The following is a 25,095-nucleotide window of genomic DNA, read 5'->3' as shown; positions in this document are numbered from 1 at the left end:
TCCCTTCACACCCACATCCCATCCCCCTTTTCCAGTCTCTGCTTGGGGGCCCCTCACACTGACTCCGTTGACGTCAACTCCGTGCCTTGGCGCCAAGCTGTTGCCTTGACAACAGCAGTCTGATTGGCAGGGTGTGGGAGGCGTGGTAAGAGCCCAATGCGGGGAACGGGGTCTTGGATTGGTCAGAGAGGAAGCTCCGCCTCTGCAGAGGACCCTGACAAGGAGGTGTCCCGCAGCCCTTGCTGCAGACGCTGGGGAGTCAGGAGTCGCGGGAGGACGAGCATCGGAGGAGAAGCGGAGCGATGTCCACCCTGGGCTGGTGGCGCCGCTGGGCGCCCGTTTCAGTGTGGGTGCACTAGACTGCCGACCCTGGTCGGGGTGTGTGCGCAGAGTGCGGTGCTCCGGGAGGTGAGTCAGCCGCCACCTGCCTGCTCTGCAGCATGCACCCTCTTAGATACCGTCTGCAGAGTTCAGATGGTGTCCGGGGTGCGTTGCCGCGGGCCAGGGGCGGCGGACCATATCACGGTTTGCCAAGGGTGGTTGACAAGGCTGCAGACTGCGCCTTCGGGAAGCGGGAATCACCATGAAGCGGCCGTGTTGCCGCAGGAATGGCATTTAGGTGACAGGGATTTAAAGGGGTATTCTGTAGATCGAGGCCTCAGAGCCTCAGGGTCCCGCGACCTTAGGGTCTCAGGGTTTTAGGAGCGAACCACCCAGAATCCCGGGAGAATCCAGGTTCCCTGTTTCGCCCGTGGCCGACAGCCACGCAGATGATGCGGGACCACCACAGTGGACATCAGAGTGCCGTCTCAGAGCCACCTCTTCTGTGGTTTCATTTTCTTTGCTCAGCAGAGCCTCAGGGCTATGCGGTTAACCAGATCGCCAGGCCGTCTAGCTGGCAGGGTCTTCTCAATCCAGCCATCTACCGCCTAGCGCAGCACTGTTCTTGGGGGCGGGTCTTGTTTTGCCGCAGTGGCGGTGGGCGGGGCCGAGACCAGCTTAGGGGCGGGACCAAAGTGAAGGCAGTGAGGCACTTTTTTGGCTCCACCCCGTTGGCGCCATCTTGGAGGGTGGAGGCAGGTCTGTTGCGCAGGCTTATCCTGATTGGCTGCCCGTGGTAGGGGCGGGGCTAAGACCACTGACGTTGGTCCGCTTGGGGCCCTGGCGGACTCAGTGGGCCCAGCCCACCTGGCGCCATCTTGAAATGACAGCCGATTTGCCGCGCAGGCGCAGCTTTAGCTTGCACTAAAGACGCGATTAAAAGGCCGAAATGGCTTGAGTATATCGGGTGTTATCTCCTCTCTCTCCTCCTTTGCTGGTTGGCAATAAAGATGCGCCCCAATTGTTGCCTTATCTGACTTGCCGAGTGGCCTAGACCCTCTGGCATCGGTTGGAGCCAGGCACAGTCTTAGTTTGCCGCACGAATGCTGCCGCCTCGCGGCCTTCCATTTAAAGGACGGAGCGGCAGGCTCTAACACTCCGTTTTTCTGTGGCTAGGTTTCGGTTGCAGAGTCTCAAATTGACGTCAACTGACAGGTCTTTTGACCCTAGGCTGTATCTGGCTCCGTTTATAAGGAGCGCTGTGAGGTTTATGAACAGTTAAAAAGTGTCACCCGGTCATCTGGAGGGAGGGGCTGTCGTTCTGAGTGACAGGGACCGCGTTCACCTTTGCTGGGTATACTCGCGCCACAGACAGTAACTGTATAGGTGCCATCATGAGTGACAGCCCAGCTGGCTGCAGGAGGTGGGCTTTAGGGAGGGGCTATTATTTTGAAGGACAGGGCCTATAGCTCCGCCCATCCTGGCGCCATCTTTGCTGGCCAAGGGCGGGGCTTCTATGTTCTGCAGGTATCTTGAATGACAGCTGGACGGGCTTGCTGCAAAGAGGCGGGCTATAGGAGGGGCTTTATAATCCTGAGTCACCACAAAGCCCCGCCTACCCTGGCGCCATCTTTGCTGGCTGGTGGTGGAGAAGGGAGTGGCAGGGCGGGGCTATGAAGACGGACAGCTGATGTGATGAGGCACAATCTTGAATGACAGCCCATCTGACTTCAGGGGGTGGGCCTGAGGGAGGGGCTCTGGTCTTGATTGAAGTGGCCGCACGGCTTTCTGGGCCTGTGAAGTTCTCGGCCAGTGTCATCTTGAGTGACAGCTGGACTTGTTTGCCGCAAGAGGCGGGTTAGGAGGGGCTCTCTGGTTTGAGTGCCCATAGAGCACCGCCCATTTGGCGCCATTTTTTCTAGCAACAGCTGGCCGCTTCGCTAACCTTTATGGTGCGGACGCCATCTTTAATGACAAGCAGGCCTGGGGGGGGCGGGTGCTGAGGGGGGCGGAAGGAGGGGCGGGAGTGGGATCTGAGGGAGGAGTTTTCTCCTCAGTGATTGATTGGAACACAACCCTACCCACCTTGGCGTCATCTGTTTGCCAGAGATGGAGTGTCTGAGTGATCTGCGAAGGTGCCATTTGATTGACAGCTGGCCTGGCTGGCTGTGAGAGGCAGGCTAGAGAGGATTTACGTCCTGAGTGCTAAGCGGCCTTGCAAGAGGCCAGCCCCGGGAAGGGACTATCACCCTGACTGATGGTGCAACACGGCCCTGTCTATCCTTAGTGTCATCCATGTTGTCCATAGGGAGGTGGTGTCTGAAGGAAGGGTATCATCTTGAATGGCTGCTAGACTGGCAGGCTGAAAGAAGCTAGCCAGAGGGGTGTGGTCTCCCTCATTCAGAATGAGCACGGAGCTCCGCCCACCTGACGCCATCTTTGCTGACATTTATGGTGCAGTAGCCATGTTGAATGACAGCTTGTTTTGCTGCAGAAGGCGGGCCAGAGGGTGGAGCTCTGATGCGGACTGCAGAATCCTGCCCACCTGGGCGCCATCTTTACTTGTCATGGTTGGGGGTTGTTGTCTAGGACTTTCTGCACTGCTGTCCCCGCCATCTGTGGCGCGGCGCGTGAGCGATCTTGAATGACAGCTGGGATGGTGACAGGGGGCAGGTCCGAGGGAGGAGCTCTTTCTGAGGGACTGGGCCACAGAAGACCCCCAGCTGTGGCGCTCTCCTATGGGAGCCAGTGTCCTTTTGAATGACAGGAGGCGGGCCCGAAGGAGGGGCTGGCTCTCTGGTTCTGACTGCAGTGCCGTCCTCGCTCTGGCGCCATCTCTGTTGGCCACAAGGGGGCGTGTGGCGCTCACTCTGCCAGTGTCCTTTTGAATGACAGGAGGCGGGCCCGAAGGAGGGGCTCTGTGGTACTGACCGCAGTGCCGTCCTCGCCCTGGCGCCATCTCTGTTGGCCACAAGGGGGCGTGTGGCGCTCACTCTGCCAGTGTCCTTTTGAATGACAGGAGGCGGGCCCGAAGGAGGGGCTCTCTGGTTCTGACTGCAGTGCGGTCCTGGCCCTGGCGCCATCTTTGTTGGACACAAGGGGGCGTCTGGTATTCACTGTGCAGGTGTCATCTTGAATGACAGCCGAGCCTGGCTTCAGGGAGGGATTCTATTCCTGATTGACAGCCTCATCCTTCTTCACTGGCGCCATCTTTGTTGGCCACTAAGGGTGTGGATTGGGTCACCTGCAGCCAGCAGGTATGAAGAAGAGGCCATCTTTTCATTAGTGACAGTTTCAGAGCCTTGCTTCATGTGGCAGGCTGAGGACTGGGACCCTAGAGGTTTCATCTAAGTAGATGTCGGGGGCTACAGTGCCTCCATCTTACATCCACACATAGGTGACTGGAGCCAATATTTTCACACTCGGGCAGCAGAAGGGAGTCACAGCCAACTGCCTAGCTCAGGTTCTTGGGAAAGGGTGTGGCATGTGAACCACTGGCCACACCCAGAAGATTGTTAAAGCCACTAGAACTCTACTTTGAGTATTTTAAGTCCCTCCCTGGCCATTTCCCTCTAGTTTTCACCTGCAATATGTTTCCTTGCACTTATAGAATGGGTGATGTCTTATGGTTAATTAGTAACCAGTTGGGTTTTTGGATTCATTACTTAATCCAGAATCCCCCAAAGTTACCAGGATACCTCAGGAATTTTTTTCAGCACCCTTAGGAAAAGGCTGTAATTAGAGTCCAGGGTACAGCATGTGCCTTAGGAATAATTGATCTCCTGGGACATTTTCTGGGTGGTGTCCTGGACACATTAGATGTCTGCCTTTGTAGGGAAAAAAAAGGAGAAGTGGTTGCTTCGCACCCAAAGTACGCTGTAATTGTGGGATAAATTTGGTGCATCATGTTTTCTTTTTTTCTCCACAGCTCTACCTTCTTGATCTTCTATCCTTCTTGGAGACAACTGGCAAGAGGAAGACTAACTAGGTCCTCCAACAGCTAGGTGGCTGGTCCAGGTGAGTGATACTCACACCTCAGAGTAGTACCACACCCATCTGTGAAGTTTCCTCTTCTCTTCCTCACACTGAGATTTTCCTGATGTATATGTACATATATGCCGCACAGCTACAAGAACACCATTTGTACCTTCTGAGCGCACACACACCTGTCTGGTGGGTAACGAGTTTGTTAGGATTCCCCTCAGCCACACCCCATCCTTCCTAGTCTCTCCCCCCTGACACCTAGGTGCTCCTTCAGGCTTCCTGTTTGCCTTTCGGTGGGCAACTAAGAAACAGGAGAAATTCTATGCACCTGCCATCAACCTAGAATATGCTTTGTACCATGTCCTAGGGATGCCATCTCAACTAAGAAAAGAAGTATTTTCATGGAGTATTATGGCAGAATTAAAATGTGTGAAATATGATTTATATGGCTTATGCCCTTGAAAGTACACATTTGCATGGAGAAACTGACTGAATCTGGGAGAGGAGCCTCTCTGAGGTACTTGGGAATCTTCAAGCTGAGTTCTGGAGGGTTATAAATGGTATGTTTCATGGGGAGAATAAATTGATCAGAGGGTTCAAAGATGTTCCGGAGGGATGCAGAGTGGAGCTGAAAACGCGGGATGCCCGGAACAAGAGACGAGATGGATTACAACTGACTGAGGAGAGAAAAGGTAGGTTTGAGGGCTTCATCGTGATAGGCCTTAAGATCAATGGTAAGTGTTTGGGCTTAACCAGACGTACACGGGAAGCCACTGAGGCATTTGCCACACAAAAATGACACAAAGCTCACATGTACATTTGTGGAAATCATCTGGTCTCCAGGTGCAGAGGGCAGAGTAGGCACACCTGCTGTGGGGAGAGCACCTGGAGTTTGGGTGAGAGGTGGAGTCCCAGCACTGGAACACGTGAAGGGGGCATGTTGGAGTGTTGCCAAGAAGGGAGACCTCACAGAACTTGCTCCCTTTTTTACTAGTTTGCTGACTGATTCAGACCAGACATGATGAATCACATGATGAGGAGAAGTGAGCAGAATGTCCAAATGTTGTCCATTTGTTCAATCCATCCGCAAGTGTTGATACTCAGCCTATTTGGGACAGACTCATGCCAGACTCTGGCACTCCAGAAGTGAGTGGTATAATCCCCTACTGAATGAGAACTCCTGTTACCTCGAACGTAAGGAAATATGCTTAGCAAACTAGCGGCCTGTGCTTGTTGGGGAGCTGCCTGGGGAGGGCCTGGCGTGGCAGAGTGGGTCCCTGGAGCTGGGTTGGTGTTCTCCTGGCCCATAGGAAGGCCCCAGGGATCCGGTATGGTGTTCAAGCCTACAGAGACCAGGAGATGTCCCTTTCCTGAAGGATCCATGTGTGTAGACCCACATTTCACAAAGTTCAGGGACTTCACTTAGAACCATACTGATGTGGGAACCAAAGCAAAGCACTCCTGTTCCCTCAAATCTGGCTCAGAAATTTACAGTGGGAGAGGACTGTAGCAGGGACCCACATACTGGAGACTGTGTGATCTGCGAATTCTTCTCCCTGTAGGCAAACCTACATGGGAAATGAAAGGATAATGAGGAGGTTGATGGGTGAGTATAAAATCAGAACCAAAAGGTGTAGAGGAACCTCGATAGCACTGACCTGCAAGACAGCCTAGTGCAACCACCTGGGTATGGTGACGTCATTGCTATGACAGTCAGAAGACCAGACTCCTTATGCATTGCCCCCGTTCTCCATCATCTCCATCCAGGCTAAGTCTAATCAGAGAAGATCTCTTGCCTGTAGATGGTTAGATTAGCCATGCATTGTGGCTTAAACTCCCATGCCTCTGTCCCCTAAAATAAATAAGATCAGCTGGTCATTCAGATAAGATCAAACATGTCATGCTGGTCTGGAAGGCATTTTGTGTCTTTAAAGTAGCCTTGTCTTAGTGCTGACCATGAAACTGAACTCTTAGCTATTATTTCCTCTCTTTCTGAACTTTTGGGGAAATCCCTCAAGAACGGACAACAATAAAGAGATGTGGCTGGAGTGTGGTAAGTGCTACATTTATACTGAGTAGAAGGAGGCCCGAGATGTCACAAAGATGACCTGAAAGGGTTACTAGACCAGAGTGTAAGGTCTTTACCCGAGTGTTAAGGGTGCAGGCCATTCTTTCCTTGCTCACATTTCCATGTAAGATTACCACCCCGTAAAAAATCCCAGTGTCCCATATGTCCCAATGTCCTTTGTTGTTCTTGAGTGGACCAGGTTACACACTTAAACGTAGGGAGGTAAGACCAGAGTCAAGTTCCTAGAGTCCCAGTTAAAATGCCTATGTTCTAGGGAAAATCCACTTTTTAAGTTGTCCCATAATAAAGGCCTAACCTTTGTTATAAGTATCCCAGGTGACCTTTCAGCATATGTGAGTTTTAGACCCACGACTAAGAGAAATCAGGCTGTAGTGTGTACTTTTCAGAGTCAGATTTCTGCTGAAGGGACACAAGACTGTTGACCCTGTCAGTGTTAGGGCACTTAAACTCGGAGGTGAGGTTAGGTGTGGGACTGGGACAACACTGGACTCCATGAACATACTGAAGTAGAGAATGCCGGTCTGCAGAAAGAGGCAGGAGACTGGAACAAACAAGAAGAGAGGAGAGCCTGCACACCTGACAGATGACACGCGTAACCTCCTCGGTTCCTGACTTTAAAGTTCTCAATTCCAGCCCCCTTTAAAGGAGGTAGGTAGAATGAGTTAGTGGGCTTAACGTAGGTGCGCCATGATGAGGGCACAGAGTAAGTACGTGGGAATGAGGTAGGAGGAGATGGGGCGGAGTTTATCGCTCCTCTGATGGTGATGTGGGAGCCTGAGACCAAAGGCCTGGCGGTCACGTGATCTCTCATCCCACGAAGCCCCAGACCATTTAGCCCCTAATGTGTGTTCCTGCTCATCAGACTGCTCCCCCATGGTCGTTCTGAGGGGAATCCCACCCGCGCCCACTTGGGGTAAAGATACCTAATGATCTCTATCATTATATATTACGCTAACTTAACTGCTCACTCTCCCCTTCTCATTCTGAAGTGAGATAGAAGTAAAGTATTATAAAATATTCAAAGATCGGCATCAACTTTGCCACGAAGACCACAGTGGCCATACCATCCTCTAATACACAGTGCCGCTGACCTGTGGTCCCCTGTGTTGCAACTCATAGGAGAAATTTCCTCTCCTTACAAAAGGCTATTCCATGTCTCCATGTCTATGAGCAGACTCTTCCAAAGAGAGCCGTATACCCTTCAGAATCCCTTGCTGCCCAGGTTGGGAAGGGTCAGTCCATTATAAGCCCACTTTATTAGGCTCCCCTCTCTAGCTTCCCTTTGGTCTAGTTCAGAGTCACGTGAGCCGCCCAGGTGCTCTTGGCCAGTATCCAACTCACACTAAGATTCCTACATGAAGAAGCAGCAGAAGGGAAGCATGCAAGGCAGGGGTATGGGAGAGACAATAAATACAAGAAATAGGTTTTCCATGGGGCCACAATTCAGTTTCATCTATAAAGAATATGAAGTAAGAGTCTGGGGAGGGACCCAGTGCTGAGAGCACATCCTGGGGAAGCAAGTGCAGATACCAGCAGGATGGCACAGGCGGGTTCAGGGAGGCGAAAGGTCAGTGGGGGAGGAGGCCTGATGGTCATGGGGGTCCCAGCAGAGCCATGGGAGGGCTGACCAGCCAGAGTAAACTATGTAGGGAACAGCAACAGCAATGCTACATTTATTTCTAATTTTTAAAATATTTTTTATTTTGAACTTTATTATAAAAAAGTTGCAGTTTTTAAAAATTACACACGTAAATAGCCAGACTCAAGGATTAAGTTCGAAGGGTGGGCTTTTAGGGCTCAGTGGCCATAGCGCCTTGCCAAAAGAAAATGGAGAACAGACAGTGGAAGACTGTCTCCAACAGCCAAGTAGGAGGTAGTGGAGGAGGTCAGCCTCTAGCCTCTGTGTGCACGTGCACGGACACGGACGCACACACTACACATACACACGTGCATATGTGATAATAGTGTAAAAATTTAAAATACATAAAAGGAAAATAAAAAAGCTTTAGTAATAATGGTAAATTTGCCCAGTGGGTGTGGCTTGCGGTTTCTATTGTATTTTGTAGCACTTGGACACCTTACATCTGTAATTAGGAAGTAAGGTTGTGACATTTCTCAAGAACGTGACTCACTTATTAGCTTACCACACATTAGAAGACTTTGCTCTCACATGTGGCTATTGAACTCTGGGAGCAGGTCCTCTTCTGGGTACACTGACTTAGCTAAGTTGGGTCACAGTGTGTTTGTCACTGGGCTTTAGTGCTTTGCCCTTCGGGTCGGTAAAATTGAAATGCATAACTTCTTTAAGGAGATTTGACTTAGCATTGGCTTTTGCTAAGGTAAAAAGATTGTCTAACCTTGGAAATAAGTGCTTGAGTAGCAGACCAAACACTATAAAGTGATGGCTGTCCACTCTTTTCTCTTTTGTTGCAATTAACCTTTTATTTAATCCTAAGAAGATTTTGCATTTAAATAATCAGTTTAAAAATTCTTCCTGTAACAGTAAATTAAGCCCCATATGTGAATGTGCCATCACGTAAGTGCATATTTAGACTTCCTTACGTTCCTTGTGTTGGACAGAACATGTTTTCAAACATCAGGATAACATTACAGGCAGATGGTCCCCCATCTTTCTGTGTGCATGGACAGTCAGAGAGAGAGAGAGAGAGAGAGAAAGAGGGAGAAAGAGGGAGAGAGAGAGGGAGAGAGAGAATATGTGAATATGTTTTATACATGCCTTAATTTATTTAGGATGTTTTTGTGCCTCTATATACATTTTTAAATATTTGTTTAGATTTGTAGACCCCTTGTAAAGCATACCTATGGGAACTTATTTATTTTTGCTGTTAATGGGATTTTTATTGATATATTTACAGGTAAATAAGACAGTGTAATATATCATATTATATCCAAAATAATAGAGCATTCACACCTTTCTTTTCCTTTAGTTGCATTAGTCAGGGCCTCCAAGATAATGTGATGGTGTTTGTGGTAGGGGAAACTCCTTCCTCCCATCTTCTGGAGGAGCATCGTGGTGTCTAATGATCTACTTGCTTGTATCTATTGAGATAGATCTTTATTGTATGAAAAAAAAATCTCCTAGTCTTGGTTATTGTTAAGACACACACACACACACATATATATATATATATATATATATATATATATATATATATATATGTATGTATTGCAAGCGCATTGTAACATGGAGTGAGGTGCATAGGCTCCCAGTCTTCCTTTAACTCATGGTGTATAAAGTTTACCCTAAAATAAGCAGCATCCTTAAATTAGTAGGGAAGCCTTTCATGTACATGGATCATTCTTAAAATTTTTCTAGACTGTGCTTATTAAATATTTTTGCATTTTTGAGGAGGACAGATTTGCTATAAAAATACAACACTGAGAAAGACAAATGAGCCCTTCCCCTGGGGAACCATAGCGGGGACACCTATGGGCTTCAGAATTAATTCTGTTGTACACAGTCATCCTCAGGCGCATCTCTGATCTGGTCCATTTTTAAAAGACTTACCTTTTTATTTACTTTTTGAAAATTTCATACATGTATACATTGACTTTTTATCTTATCATCTCCCTCACACCTCCCTCCGATTATATCCACAAACTCAGACATTTGTACTGGTGGTCTTTCTGAGCTAGTCTGGGACAGAGTTCCTTCCCAGCCTTGGTATTTCATTTGATGCTATTAAGCTGTTCTTTGTTCCTTGAAGGCTGCACATTAATTCACTGTTGGATAGACTGTATCTTGTCTGTTACCAAGAGCACACACAGTAAGACACTCATAGACAGAAACATAAATCTTTTCTTTACCTTTGCTCATCTATCAGATGCTAGCCTACTGGCCTGCTCAAATAATCTGAGCATTTTAAACAAAGATCATATGTGTTTCCCAGAGTCTTGGATTTCCTATGAAAAGCGATGCCATGTTTTTTGGCACCGCAGTTAGCATGCTTCTTATGATGAGCTATGTTGGTCTCATCAGCATTACTGATAACATTTACACATAGCCACATAAGTGGATTTTCATATACTAAACATGTGACTTGTGTGTCACTCTCTGGCTCTGTGTCAGATAGCAAGGGTTAGGGATTAAATGCAGAGAATGCAAAGCTCTCCTTGACTTGAGTTAGCAATTTACTGCTGGGACACAAGCACATAAACCCAATTAGTTAAGAAGAATCATGGTACATATTCAGACATTGGAAGGTACCTAAGGAAGTGATATTAACTTCAACTCCAAAAGGGCTAAGTTTTGGGGCTGATACCCCTTAGAAGGTTATATACTATGGAGGAAAAATCTTGGCCTCTCTGTTCACTTAGGTGAGCTGACAGAACACAGAATTCTCCATCACTGTCTAGCTGAGACACTAACTACTAGTACCTTCTCGACACTTGGAATGTACTAGTGTAAATGAGAGGCTGGGTTTACTACCTTGAAGTTGAAACAACACTCAGTCAATGGGGATGTGGTGCAGCCTCACAGTCCTAAAGACATTACCAAAGAGAAGCCATCATCACTTGTCATTGCAGTGTTCATAGCATGAACATTTCTGCTGGGACAACCATTTATTTTCAGGTTGTATATTGTGCTGCAGTAAGTACATTACGGGTAGAGCTGGCAGGGTCAGGCTCAACTCTGAACATTTTGGCTTACGAGGAACACTAAGATCCAGTCTTAGTCTTGGTTGGGCCCTAAGCATGTTCCCTGAGCTTTGCATTGGCAAGTCAAACTTCTTAGGAATCGTACTTTATTCAAGATAAGGTCTAAAAGGACTGTAGGTGCTGTACCCATTTCACAGATGACAGAGCCTGAGACAGTAGAGGAGCTACCTACCACAACACAACCAGCTCGCACGAGAATGCACTTCTTAAATGTAGTTCTGGGACAATTCTTATCTCAAAGCACTGGGCAGACTACCCTTCAAGTTCTGTGCTGTGCATGTAGCTCCTTTTAATATCCAGGTCCATGAGTGATATCACAGGCTGCCCCGATCTTTCTGTTGATTTGTGAGTTCAGTTCCTCCAAATAAGACCTTTTAATTTGAGAAGTTCTATCTCCAAGTCACTTGTCTATCACCAAACCTGAGACGTTTTGTATGAGCTAGAAAGTGGCATGACTAGACGCCATCCTGGGAGAAGACCCAGCTGGTCTGAGTTCTTTCATCAGATGTTTTAAAATTTAACATATGTGGAATTTGTTGAGCCTCAGAAAACCCTGATCAGACTCTAAAAATTCTGCCTTGATTGGTTGCAGGCAGACCTTCCCAGCCAGGGGAGATCAGCTGACCTTCCCTGAAACACTCAAGCCCTTGGGTGTGAGCAAAACAGACAACTGAAAAGCTCACTACTCCATTGGAGTTACAAGATGTACCATCACGAAGGTGAGACACTGCAGAGGATGGTGTTGGTTAGCTTAGACGGTATTTGCTAGTGTTCTATCTTGGGACTGCCGATGACTGGTCTGGTTATTCCCTCTCGTGGGACAAGGAAATAGGGCCAACCTAGGCACATCCATGACCTTCCACTAGATTTGACCTCCTAATGTCTCCATAGTCAAGTGACCAAATCATCCTTGGAAAACAAACTATCCCCAGCTAAGAACTACCACTGAACCAGCAGAAGACAAGTGGATATCCTATGGTAGGAAGTCCATTAGGGAGAGAACCTCCCATTACCATTATGGTATGGTGCCTCAGGAAGTGGCCTGTTGACTGCTTTTGTGTGGGGCTGGAGAAGAGATGGTTACAGCCATATTCCCTACACAGTATTTAAGTAGCAGGAGTAGATCGAAGCCACTAAAGGGGGCTGAGGTGAAGCATGAGAAACCTGACTATTGAAGCTGCTAGGGAGAGGCTGGCTTTGTGTGAGAACACAGGCGGGCTACACCACAACTCTAAGTTCCTGTCCGGTGTCTTCTCAGACGACACCAACAGTGACATGAACAGTGACGACGACACGAGCCGAAGTGGGAGAGAAACCCCATCCCCTCGACCATCACATGCTTTCGGCAGTGAGTACCCCACCCCACTGATGCCACATAGAGGGGCAGAGGCACCAAGGCCTCCATTGAGACAGTAGCCCCAAAGTATTCAGCATTACACAGGGTCCCAAGCAGAGTAGATTAACTGCGATGTTTTTATATCAAAATAGGTACCTACAATGGAATGGCATGCAGGTGCTTTTAAACAATAAAATATTTATACTATTTAGTATCTACTTCAGGCAGAAACTACTATTAGCAGAATTGTTTGTAGTTTAGACATATGTTCTGCTTTCTCCTTATAATAGAATGCTGCGCAATTTGAGGTCAGCTGGCCTATGCTAGACATAGGAGGTCTATGGTCCCTTTCCTGAATTTGGACTGGAGAACTTAGCAGCTGAGGAAACAATTGGGAGGTCTGAAGTGGAGCTAGCTTACAGACTTAGCGTGGGTCCTTGCTGTGAAGCAAGCCCTACTTGGGAAAAGCTTGCAGGGTAGCTACTGAGCCTGGGAGTCTAGACCCTTTCATTCTGGATCCATCTTGTCAAGGGAGGCATGTGTGCACACACAAAAGAAACACAGATATGTCAAAGCACATCTGACCACTCAAAAACCTGACCTGCCTAGGTGAGCGAGACCTGGAACGCAGGGGCAGAAGCAGAGAGGTGGAGGCGCGAGACCGCTGGCCATTCACCAGGAATCCCAGAAGCAGTAAGTTGTCTTCCTAGGGCAGAGTCTATGTGCACAGGGGCTGGGGAGGCCCCAATGCTCACTTTGGGCCATATCCCTGTTGCTAAAATGTTTAGTCCTGGGTTCGAGGATCTGAATTTCCTCTCAGCAGAGTCGTTTCATGCCACAAGCATATTTTAGACTGTGCTGCTGTTTACACAACATTTTTCCTAAGCATATATATATTGTTTTAAATAATGACATACGGTGGCTGCTACAAAAATGAAAAAAAATAACTACAGACAGAGGCATGATTATGAAAAACAAATACATGTGACCCATCATGGTTTCATGCAAGTGTGGGGAAACACCACACCAAAATGCCCTGCGTAAGTCTTTTTACTGACGAAAGGACCATCTTGATGTATTATTCGTATTTGTGCCACCAGAACCTATCTCTTGTTCCTCCTGGACTTGGGAGATACTGTATTTACCAGCAGGGCATCCTAAAATTGTAATCAGGAGATTTTCAAGTCTGTCACATTCACTTCATGGCACGTTTGGAACCAGAGGAGGGTAGATTTATACGGCATCCACATGCCACGGCAGGCACCTACGACAGACTTTAAGTCTTCTCGGCTTTGCCTCTGGTCTTGGATGAGGACACCAAAGAGAGTCAGTGACGGAGAACAAGAATATAGACACCATACCCAGACCCACACAACTGTGGCATGCCTGACTCTGAGATTAGGAAGGAAGAATGAGGCAGGGATCCTGCGATATTGCAGGGCTCTTCTACAGAATGCAGAGAAAACAGACACATTTTTATCAACACTCATTTCCCAGGTAGCTTCTGGGGTTGGCAGGGTATTTCTAAACCCTGCTCTGTTGGACGAGGCTTGCGGCCCCCTGATGCCTTTCTTCCTTCCTAGGGCTGCCTCAGCGGGATCTTTCTCTTCCTGTGATGTCAAGACCACATTTTGGACTGGAAAGAGATGATGACAGACGTTCCATGGATTATGAGTCCCGCTCCCAGGTATGCCCAGGTTTCCTCTCTTTCCCCGAAAACCTACCTTCATTTCACAACAAAGATACCTGCCTTTCCCCTAAGGATGCACTCATCTGTCCCTAGATGCCCACTTAGGACTGAGAGCCCTCGCTCACTCTAAAGAGGAGGCAGGGACTGTCCCCACAGGTGACCAGTGGCCGAGGTCACTACTGCCTGTTTTTTAAACTGATCCACACAACCAATGGAGTACTTGCCCGGTAGTGTGTGTGTCACTCACTAGAGTAAGTGGCAGAGGGATTCTAGACATCTCTCTGACCCCCAGGAAGTCAGGAGCAGAAAAGTTGTGAGTCTAGAAAGCCAACTGGGCAGGGAGAACAAAGGCTCTGGAGCTGATGAGAATGGGGTACAAAACTTGGCTCTGCCACCCAGTGCTGTGTGGGACTGTGCAGCTCAACCAAGCCGAACCTCAGTTTCCTCATCAGTAAAAATGGGTGTGGTGATTGTCTCCAACTACCACTGTGAGGAGTCAGTGAGATTCACATACTTGTGTGTGTTGTGAGTTCCTGTTACGTTGTCTGGCATGTGATGGACACACTGTGGTAGCAATCAAAGCAGTCACTGGTTAAGGGGCATTATGTGTTAGGGTGGTTGGTACAAAGGGAGAGGACAGTGAATCTGCACTGGCTTTTCAGGGGAGAAGAGGAGGAAGAAAGCCTTATCATCATTAAACCTTAGAAGAGAAGTCGGAGCCAGAGGCAGAGCCTTCATTTCCTTGGCAATTAAGCATCTAAGCCCTGGGAAACAGCTATGGGCAAGACAGGATTCCTGCTCTGAGAGGCTGTTGTCAGTGGCCCATGTAAATATTCATTTAAACACTCTGTATGTCTGATGAGTGTTCTCAACATTCTCAACCAAACAGAACACTAGCAAAGATTCCAGCACAGAGTCTCAATTTGGATCAAAGGAAAATGCCTTCAGGGCAACTCTTGACCTCTGAGGGGTGAGGAGGAGTGGTCCAGGCCTGAGGTTGGAGGGGATCCCAGCCTTTAGGGTGAGCACAGGCAAAGGCTTTCTAAGTAGAAGCCGGACATCGGGCAAACCGAGGAAGAGCCGAGGAGACGGCCACGGCACGCCACGTGGGCTTCACCTAGTGTCGTTGCTCACAGTCTCGTCCTTGACAGCGTGTCACAAGTTGCTGACCAAGGACCGGGTCTGCATGATGCAAACATCTAGACGCTGTGGGCTCCTACTGACTCAGAGTAGAAGCAGGCACTAGGTGGCACAGATTACAGTTTGAGGCTGTGCGGAGCAGAGAGTTCTCTTGCTATCTCTTTAATCACATGCAAATCCCTACCGGCTCAGGTGTGTAGCTCAGGTGTGAGAACCTGAACGGTGGCGTGTCAGCATGGCTCTCAGGCCACCCTGCCACTCAGACTCTTTGCAGCTCCTGCCCACCAGGGATCACAGGCGATGGCACACAGAGCCGCCTTGGCTGTAAGGCCACGTAAGGTCACTATCTTCATACAAATGCCCCCTTTTTTAGAAGCAATATTGTTCAGACTTTATGCAAGTTAGACAGATAAATTAATATTAAAAATAATACATCTGCCATTGCCCTTGGGTTCTGTGTACCCCAGGGTTGGCGGCACTTTTGCCCCTTACACTCCCAAACTCGTAAGTCCTCTGCTCCCTACCAGTCTCTACACTGTGAGCTCTGGTCCCTGGGTTACCTTAGGGACGTCTGGGTGCCCTCTGGCTCTGTCTTTTATTGTAAGTAAGTGCCAAGGCTCCACACAGACCTCTGTAGCACAGAGCACTTACCTCCAAGGGGTTTACCATATAGAAAGAGGAGGGACAACCAACAAAAAGAATGCACTTACAAATCTGGGGTGGTAGTTTTGTGAAGGTGCAACTCTTCCTGAATTTTCTTGGGGTTTTTGTTGTTGTTTTTGTTTTTGTTTTTTTGTACTAATTTTCAGCATTAACTGAGAAAGACTTTGACTTCTGAACCTTTAGGTCATCTCTTTGCCCTGATTTTTGTTGTTCCTTGCTTCCCATTCATTGCTTAATGATTGGACGTGGGCATTTGCATACATGAAGTCTTCTTCAACTGTGAGGCTTGGTTTTTTGTTTTTCTGTGTTTCCCATGTACCTATTAAAATTCAAGTCATTTTCCAGGCATAGAACAATAATACATTTAATATCAAAACTTAATATTTCCTCTGCCCAACTTTTTTTAAATATTCAAACAATGATCACACTACAAAATCTTTGCCCACTGTGTTGAAATATTGCAAGTTCTCACCATTTTACAATGAAGAATCTGAGGCTCGGAAAGATTTCCGTATGTTGGGTCTCACAGCATACAAATGGCATGGTCTGCTTCTGACCCCTTGGTTCTCTCCAGCTCCAAAGCCTATAGACTCCCGCAGTACCCGCTCCATACTCCAGTATCCCCTCAGACCTCACTGCCCTCACCTCTGACACTGCAGCTCAGCAAGACAGTCAAACTCTAGTATTGCCTTTTGGGAATAAGCAAATGTCCTTTAGGATTCTTCAGAGAAGACTCAGGTTCTTTAGTAGTTGAGAGCTTCCCGTGTGTTGAATTATTTGGAAACCATACACACTGGAAACTGCACTGTGGCCACGCTCTGCAATAGAGAAACAGAAATGGAACTTAAAACCCCAGTCTGACACGATGTCTACTAGAGCACATTTTCTTTCTGCCCCCATGAGTACACCATGCATGCTGCATGGGCGTTCCCGCCAGGCCCCCTCTGCACAGAAGTGTCATTTCACCAAACGCTTCAGGCCGCACCAGGGCCTTCTGCAAAACCTCTGCTCACTGTTGAGGCCCGCCCTCAGCTGCCCCTCCAACGAACCCATGTAGCATTTATGATCTGTGTCCCAGTTTACTGTTTATTGTTCTCTAATTGTTTCATGAGTCTTTTCTCTCCAACCAAATTATAAGCTGCATGAGGGCAAGGAATATGTGTCATGCGTCTTTGGGATCTGCCTCAGAGTGTAGCACAAGGTAGGTACTGTGTAGGCCCCAAGTAACACTTGCCTTGGATCGCTCAGAGCCCCAAATACCGTGAGCACTTCCTATATAACTGCATAGACGTAGCTCCCATGTCGCCAGCATTGTCCTCTCTCTGAACATCCACGGGGACGGATTCCATTGAGGGGCCTGTGTTTGCTGTTTTAGGATGCTGAGTCATACCAGAATGTTGTGGAACTCAAAGAGGACAAGAAGCCTCAGAATCCAATTCAGGACAACCTGGAAAACTACAGAAAGCTGCTCTCCCTGGGTGAGGGCCTCCTTCCTTTGACCACTCTCAATCCCACCAGTGGGGCCTTTTGTCACTTGGTTTGTTTCGAGTCGTTGAATCCATAGACGCACATAGAAGTCCTTTGGTGAACTTGCTCCTCTGTGGGGAAATGAGGATTGGGTTTTAAAGAGATCTATCCGGCTTTGGTTGAAGAATATGTTGTATGGACTGGGGCTGATGGCTTTTGGCATAGAGCTTTCCTATATGACCTCAGGTCCACACGTGGACCCCTCCAGAAGCACATAGTCTAAAGTGGTAGTAGGTAGTTGCTGTGGAAACTCATAAAGCCAAGGACTATATGGCCCTGGATGGTGGGTTGATAAAGACGGGTAGAAGCACAGTGGCACGTGCTTGACAGTCCAGGGCTCTGTGCAAACAGGGTTCACCAGTTGAGGCCTGTCTGGACTTCCTACGTAGTGAGACTCTCAAGAAAGAATGGAGTCTCTCAAAGAACTGAACAGGAGGTAGATACAAGAAGGTACTCTGAACTCATGCATGTATGGAGTCTTTGTACCATTTTCAAGGTGTGATTAAACTAAGGGAATCAAAATATAGATTATATCAGGTTAGGAAATGAATATGAAGAAAATGAAAGACATTCCAAGATTTGAATATGAGACAGTTCATTTTTACTGTGGGTGGAGAACTGATCAATTGATGGTGATGAATCTCAGTCTTCAATGCAAATTTGAACCTCCATTTTGTTCTTATAACCAGGAGTCCAGCTTGCCGAAGATGACCGACACTCTCACATGACACAAGGCCACTCATCGAGACCCAAGAGGACTGCCTACCCAAGCACCAGTCGAGGTGAGTGTCGAGTCAGTCCACATGGAGAAACTTCCACTTTCACATTCACAAACACCACAGGAAAATGCCATCCCAATCTTAGAGGCTAGGGAAGAGTTACATATGGGGATTTCTTTCCAGGTCTGAAACCCATGCCTGAAGCCAAAAAGCCATCCCACAGGCGTGGTATCTGCGAGGACGAATCTTCTCATGGTGTGATAATGGAAAAATTCATCAAGGATGTGTCACGCAACCCCAGACCCGGAAGAGCAAGGGAGCTGAATGAGCGTCCTCCTCCGAGGTTCCCCAGGCCTAATGACAACTGGAAGGACAGTTCCTTGAACAGAAGAGAGTCAGTGCTCCAGGAGAGGGGCTACCCATTTAGGGGAGGCTTCCGGCTCAATGCGGCCTTGGCTTCCAGAAGCAGAGCTCTAGAAAGGAAGAGGCGTTACCAGTTTGATGCTGATGAGAGGGGCTCAGGTCAGGAGCATAAAAGCTGTGTGAGGAAGAGGCCTTTTGAGTGTGGTAGTGAGATGAGGCAGGCCATGAGTGTGGGCAGCCTGAGCGGCCCTTCCTCCTCGGAGTCGCAGTCAGCCGGTTTTGGGGCAAACCCGTATGTGTGTGATGAGTGCGGGAGGCAGTTCAGTGTCATCTCCGAGTTCGTGGAGCACCAGATCATGCACACGCGGGAGAACCTCTATGAATACGGAGAGTCCTTTATTCACAGTGTGGCTGTCAATGAGGTGCAGAAAGGTCAGGGAGGGGGGAAACGCTTTGCGTGTAAGGAATGTGGAGAAACCTTCAGCAGGAGCGCTGCCCTGGCTGAGCACCGCCAGATCCATGCTAGAGAGTATCTCGCTGAATGTAGAGATCAGGAGGACGAGGAGACCGTCATGCCGAGCCCGACCTTTAGTGAGCTGCAGAAGATGTACGGCAAAGATAAGTTCTATGAGTGCAAGGTGTGCAAGGAGACCTTTCTGCACAGTTCCGCCCTGATTGAGCACCAGAAAATCCATGGGAGAGGCAACTCGGATGACAGAGATATCGAGCGTGAGCGCGAGCGTGAGCGCCTCCGTGCACGTGCACGGGAGCAGCGGGAGCGCGAACGTGAACGGGAGCGTGAGCGTGAGCGCGAGCTTGCCGAGCCCTTTCTGACCTGCCCAAACTTCAGTGAATTTCGGAAGATGTACAGGAAAGACAAAATCTTTGAGTGTAAAGTGTGTGGGGAGAGCTTTCTTCATCTCTCATCTCTGAGGGAGCATCAGAAAATCCATACTAGAGGAAACCCGTTTGAAAATAAGAGCAGGGTGTGCGAGGAGACCTTCGTCCCTAGTCAGGCTTTCAAACGGCGCCAGAAAACCTACAGAGAGAGGCTGTTCGAGTTTAACAATGCCAGGGATGCGCTGATGGGAAGCTCGGACCCCAGCGAGCATCAGAAAATTCGTTCACGAAAGAATTTCTTTGAGGGCCGGGGATTCGAGAAACCCTTTGTCGAATCTCAGAAGAGTCATACTATAACAAGACCGCCTGGAAACAAAGACGAGGACAAGCCGTTCACCATCAGTGTCAACCCTAATGACAAGCTGAAATTCCCCACCATGGAACATGGCTCCCAGGGCAAATCCTATGACAGGTCTGTTATTCACAGCTTGGGGTCCGCGGAAGCCCGCAAGAGTCGCGGCGCACTGGGGTTCACTAAACCAAAACCAGTGGCAGAGTCTAGCACCCAGACCTCGAGCAGCTTTACCTACCCGAGAGCCTTCTCTGGAGGGAACACCTATGCAGGAATGGGATTCAAGGACTTCATCCACAGCTTGCCCGCTCCTCGACCTCTGAAACGCCATAGAGCCAATGACCAGATTCGATGTGATGAGAACGGAGAGTCCTCCATTTATATCCCAGATATTATTAATAAGCGAAGGAAGATTCCTGCCAGAGAAGACAGTTATGAAGGAAGTAGCAGCAGCAGCAGCAACTACCACACACCGAATGTATCCCGTGCTGAGCCCCCAAGTCTTTCTGGAGAGTCCCATGAACCGAAGCAGGATGTCACGTTCTCAGTCCCCAGCTCAAGTGTCCGTGAACACCAGAAAGCTCGTGCCAAGAAGAAGTACATTGAACCCAGGAGCAACGAGACCTCTGTTATCCACTCCCTACCTTTTGGTGAATTGCTTGCAGGTCACCGCAGGGCAAAGTTTTTTGAGTGCCAGGAATGTGGGGAGGCCTTTGCTCGTAGGTCTGACCTCATTGAGCACCAGAAGATTCATGATAGAGAAAGACCCTCCGGAAGCCGACATTTTGAGCACTCTGTCATCCGCAGCCTTGCCCCCAGTGACCCTCAGACCAGTTATGCCCAAGAGCGTTTCATTCAAGAGCAAGTGCGTAAATTCAGAGCGTTTGGACAACGCTCAACTACCAGCAACAACCTCAGTGTACAGAAAATCTATACCCTAGAGAAATTTCATGCCGAGGAGCCCCATGATAAAGAAACTCATGGTCAAAAACTTCATGACAAAGAGCCCCATGGCCAGGAGCCCAGTGGCCAGGAGCCCCATGGCGATGAGCCCCAGGACAAAGAGCCCACTGATCAGGACATGCGCAGTGAAGAGCCCCAGGACAAAGAGCCCACTGATCAGGACATGCGCAGTGAAGAGCCCCAGGGCCAGGAGCCCACTGATCAGGACATGCGCAGTGAAGAGCCCCAGGGCCAGAAGCCCCATGGCGAAGAGCCCGATGACCAGGAGCCCACTGATCAGGACATGCGCAGTGAAGAGCCCCATGGCGATGAGCCCAATGGCCAGGAGCCCACTGATCAGGACATGCGCAGTGAAGAGCCCCAGGGCCAGAAGCCCCATGGCGAAGAGCCCCATGACCAGGAGCCCACTGATCAGGACATGCGCAGTGAAGAGCCCCATGGCGATGAGCCCAATGGCCAGGAGCCCACTGATCAGGACATGCGCAGTGAAGAGCCCCAGGGCCAGGAGCCCACTGATCAGGACATGCGCAGTGAAGAGCCCCATGACCAGGAGCCCACTGATCAGGACATGCGCAGTGAAGAGCCCCAGGGCCAGGAGCCCACTGATCAGGAGATGCGCAGCGAAGAGCCCCACGGTGAAGAGTCCCATGGCCAGGAGAAAGCTGAAGATGCTACCATGCAGGCCGCAGTTTCTGAAGAGCACCAGAAAGCTGATGCTGGTGATGCAGTCTATGCATGCCAGGACTGTGGGCTGGGATTTCCTGATCTCAATGACCTCACAAGCCACCAGGACATCCATAGCAGAAACACTCTGGTTGATAGCCGTGAATACACACATTCTGAAGTTCATGTCCACTCCGTCAGCGAGTTTGAGAAAAAGTACTCTGGAGAGAAACTGTACGAGTGTCCGGAATGTGGGGAGTCCTTCATCCACAGCTCCCTACTTTTTGAGCACCAGAAGGAACACGAAAAAGCGCAGCTGTGCCCCGCAAAGGCCTGTGATGACGGCTTCATCGCTCTGCTGCCGGTGAGGCCGAGGAGGAATTGCACCGTCGAGAGGAATCCTGCCGTTGCTGGCTCAGCCATTCGATGCCGTCAGTGTGGACAAGGCTTCATCCACAGTTCTGCCCTCAACGAGCACATGAGACAGCACAGAGATAATGAAATACTGGAACAGAGTGAGCTGGCGGATGAGATTTTCATTCAAGGCCTAGCCCTTACTGAGTATCAGGGGAGCGAAACGGAAGAAAAGCTTTTCGAATGCACAATCTGTGGGGAGTGCTTCTTCACTGCCAAACAGCTCGGAGACCACCACACCAAAGTTCATAAGGATGAGCCCTACGAGTACGGGCCCTCCTACACCCATGCCTCCTTTCTCACCGAGCCCCTCAGAAAGCACATCCCACGATACGAATGCAAAGATTGCGGGCAGTCCTTCCTCGACGACACGGTCATCACCGAGCGCATGGTGTTTCATCCTGAGCGAGAAGGCGGGTCAGAAATAGTAGCTGCTACTGCACAGGAGGTCGAGGCCAATGTCCTCATTCCACAAGAAGTCCTGCGAATCCAGGGGTCAAATGCAGAGGCTGCCGAGCCCGAGGTGGAGGCTGCCGAGCCCGAGGTGGAGGCTGCCGAGCCCGAGGTGGAGGCTGCGGAGCCCAATGGAGAGGCTGAGGGGCCTGATGGGGAAGCTGCCGAGCCCGACGGAGAGGCCGAGCAGCCCAACGGAGAGGCTGAGCAGCCAAACGGTGATGCCGATGAGCCCGACGGAGCAGGGATCGAAGACCCGGAAGAGAGAGCCGACGAGCCGGAGGAAGAGGTTGAAGAGCCAGAGGGAAATGCAGAGGAGCCGGATGGTGCAGACGTCGAAGACCCAGAGGACGAAGGAGAAGATGAAGAGATTGAGGTTGAAGAGCCGTACTACAACTGTCATGAATGTGCAGAAACATTTGCTTCCAGCGCAGCCTTTGGGGAGCATCTGAAAAGCCACGCTAGCGTGATCATCCTCGAGCCCGCCAATGCGCCTGGAGAGAGCTCTGGCTACATCGAACGGGCTAGCACCAGCTCAGGTGGTGCCGAGCAGGCCGATGACGACAAGTACTTCAAGTGCGATGTGTGCGGGCAACTCTTCAACGACCGCCTCTCCCTCGCCAGACACCAGAATTCTCACACTGGTTGAGTAAGCAGGCTGAGGGAAAACAAAGAAGAAAGCCAAACCTTCCTCCCAGAGCCAGACCCTTAATAAATCACAGAGAGAGCCAAACCAACCCATAATGTCAATAGGAAACTCACCTTACTGCATCCATACCGTGCTTCACAGACTGAAAACAAGAGACTGCACACAGAGACTCTTTCAGTCTTAGCTGCTCCCTACCAAACATCAGTGCGTACTTAGGAAAGCTAGAGCATACATCTTCCATCTCATCTAAGGAACTAGGCTGAGGGAGACCCCCTCACCTTACTGCATCCATACCGTGCTTCACAGACTGAAAACAAGAGACTGCACACAGAGACTCTTCAGTCTTAGCTGCTCCCTACCAAACATCAGTGCGTACTTAGGAAAGCTAGAGCATACATCTTCCATCTCATCTAAGGAACTAGGCTGAGGGAGACCCCCTCACCGACTGTAAATGAGACCCCTTCACACCCTATACATAGTGATTCCTGCCGTGTATATAAGTGAGCAAATCACAGCAAATCAGTGATACATATATTTCGATTTAGTGTGCTATAGAATTTACAGTTTACTCTACAGAGCTACCTACTCTGGTACTCTGATTTTTTTCCTGAGGAGGAAGAGAGCAACAATTTAGCATATATTTGTAAGTATTGTCCACCCTGCGGAAGCTTTACTGTGCATTGTTTCAACCCCATTAGTATCCTTTCCAGTAATGGAGTGTGCCATCCCCTACCTCTTAGATAGTCCTGTGAAGGTGTGAGTGTGAAAGGTCGTGTGTCTTTGAATCCTGGCTGTGTGAAAACAGACATTTTAACTCCCACAGCCATTTGGTGTGCACCCAGCCCTGACTGTATAACCCTTTACAATATATGGATTTGTCGCTGTGACCCAAATCAACCCATCCCTACATTTATATACCTTACAGTGGTTTTCATGCAAAAAAAGAGTTACATTTCAGGTGTTCTTTAAGGTTTTGGTTTTTGTTTTCTAACCAGTTCATCTTGTGTTTGATAGTGAATTCATGAAACCTGAAGCTTTTCCCTGTAAATCTTAATGTCTTTGCCTTTAAAGAGTGGGTGACAACCATCGCTAGATCACAGTAGTGCCTAATGAAAGGTTGGGAACCACAGGAGAGGCTCTTACATTGTAAATAAGGAAGCAGACTGACAACCTTTCATTGACTGCTGTGTGCTTCCTGCCTTAAGTGACAAGTGGCAGCGTCGCTTGAGTCACCTGTGTGGTGTTGTATTGTGCTTGCCACAAGTCAGTGTGCTCCGGGGGTGCCCAGGAGCGAGTGTCCTTCAATCTTCGTATCTCCAAACTTAACCCCTGTTCTCTATGTGTCTGTCAACCCCAAGTGTATTGCATTTTTAAAAAAGCAAACACACACACGCTCACACACACACACACTCGCACACTCTCACACACACATACATGTGCACGCATGCGCGAGCGCACACACACACACACACACACACACACACAGCTTTCTTTCTAGTTAATCCTAGCTTAACATGGACTCAGGTTCCCCAGCAGCCTTAATTTTTTTGGTTACCATCGTTCTTTCTCATGGAGTCTCCTTAGTGTCCCATGTGTCTCCGTGTCACCAGATGTCACGAACTGACTTCCCAGCTTGAGATTTCCTGCGTCCTACACGGACTGCTTGCGCTCCTTCACGTCCCCTCCCCTCATGGCTATAGAAAGACAATTTTTTGGCCTTCAGTTGGCTGGGGAAAAAAAAATTTAAAAAATTTAAAAAATTAAAAAAAATAAAGCGGATCTGTAGCCGAAAGATCGCAAGATATGTACAGATCACGTGAGACCGTGAACAGAGTTTACCTGCTGGGGAAACCGGTCTGACTCGCAGTTTCTAGATCTGTAGATGGGGCTCATGAGGGCGTGTGCCAGAGCCTCAGTGAATGCCAAAGCCTTCCGAGGTTGGAGACCTGGAAGCAAGAACTAGAAATGAGTGAGCCGAGGAAGGGAGTTCTAAGATGACAGCAGATCTAGAAAGGAGGTGAGGCAGACGGAGAAGACAACCAGCGGTAGGGGCTGGAAGGCCAGGGTGGTAAAAACAAAGTGGAAAGAAGTGTCCTGGGTTGTGGGAAGAAAGGCCTTTTTGATGGCTTTGTGTAGGTCAAGGCCAGCTGCAGAGAGAGAGCCCCGGGTTGGAACTGACATCCAGGGAAACAGAGGGGCAGTGACTGGCGAGATACCCTTGAAAGGGAGTGCCAGAGTCATCTGGGTAA

The 25,095-nt window shown here is 49.0% G+C and overlaps 1 protein-coding gene across 6 annotated transcripts; it reads left to right on the top strand.

Moving 5' to 3' along the window:
• Positions 1–236: 236 nt before the first annotated feature.
• Positions 237–24,257, top strand: Peg3 (paternally expressed 3). Of its 6 annotated transcripts, none has more exons than XM_052172264.1 (11): positions 237–408; positions 4,250–5,451; positions 5,868–5,911; positions 6,324–7,042; positions 11,667–11,793; positions 12,333–12,422; positions 13,020–13,103; positions 13,994–14,097; positions 17,279–17,381; positions 18,120–18,212; positions 18,333–24,257. In XM_052172264.1, the coding sequence occupies exons 5-11, from the start codon at positions 11,778–11,780 to the stop codon at positions 22,844–22,846; spliced, it is 5,004 nt and encodes a 1,667-aa protein (XP_052028224.1). In that variant the 5' UTR covers positions 237–408; positions 4,250–5,451; positions 5,868–5,911; positions 6,324–7,042; positions 11,667–11,777; the 3' UTR covers positions 22,847–24,257. The 6 variants fall into 6 exon arrangements, with proteins under 6 accessions (XP_052028224.1, XP_052028225.1, XP_052028223.1 ...); XM_052172265.1 differs by having other exon boundaries at positions 4,250–5,911; positions 6,324–6,358; positions 6,922–7,042; XM_052172263.1 differs by having other exon boundaries at positions 4,250–4,338; positions 5,300–7,042.
• Positions 24,258–25,095: the final 838 nt, after the last annotated feature.

The sequence above is a fragment of the Apodemus sylvaticus genome, chromosome 1 (assembly GCF_947179515.1).
Source record: "Apodemus sylvaticus chromosome 1, mApoSyl1.1, whole genome shotgun sequence".
NCBI classification, from domain to species: Eukaryota; Metazoa; Chordata; class Mammalia; order Rodentia; family Muridae; genus Apodemus; species Apodemus sylvaticus.
The sequence above is the reverse complement of the archived record's forward strand: the minus strand, read 5'-3'. Positions and strand labels throughout refer to the sequence as shown.

What these genes read in the sequence shown, in the direction of transcription:
- Peg3 (XM_052172267.1), top strand. An exon ending in CACCAGGAATCCCAGAAGCA is followed by an intron (nt 13,104 to 13,993) that starts GTAAGTTGTCTT and finishes CTTCCTTCCTAG; the next exon opens with GGCTGCCTCAGCGGGATCTT. An exon ending in CAGAAAGCTGCTCTCCCTGG is followed by an intron (nt 17,382 to 18,119) that starts GTGAGGGCCTCC and finishes TCTTATAACCAG; the next exon opens with GAGTCCAGCTTGCCGAAGAT.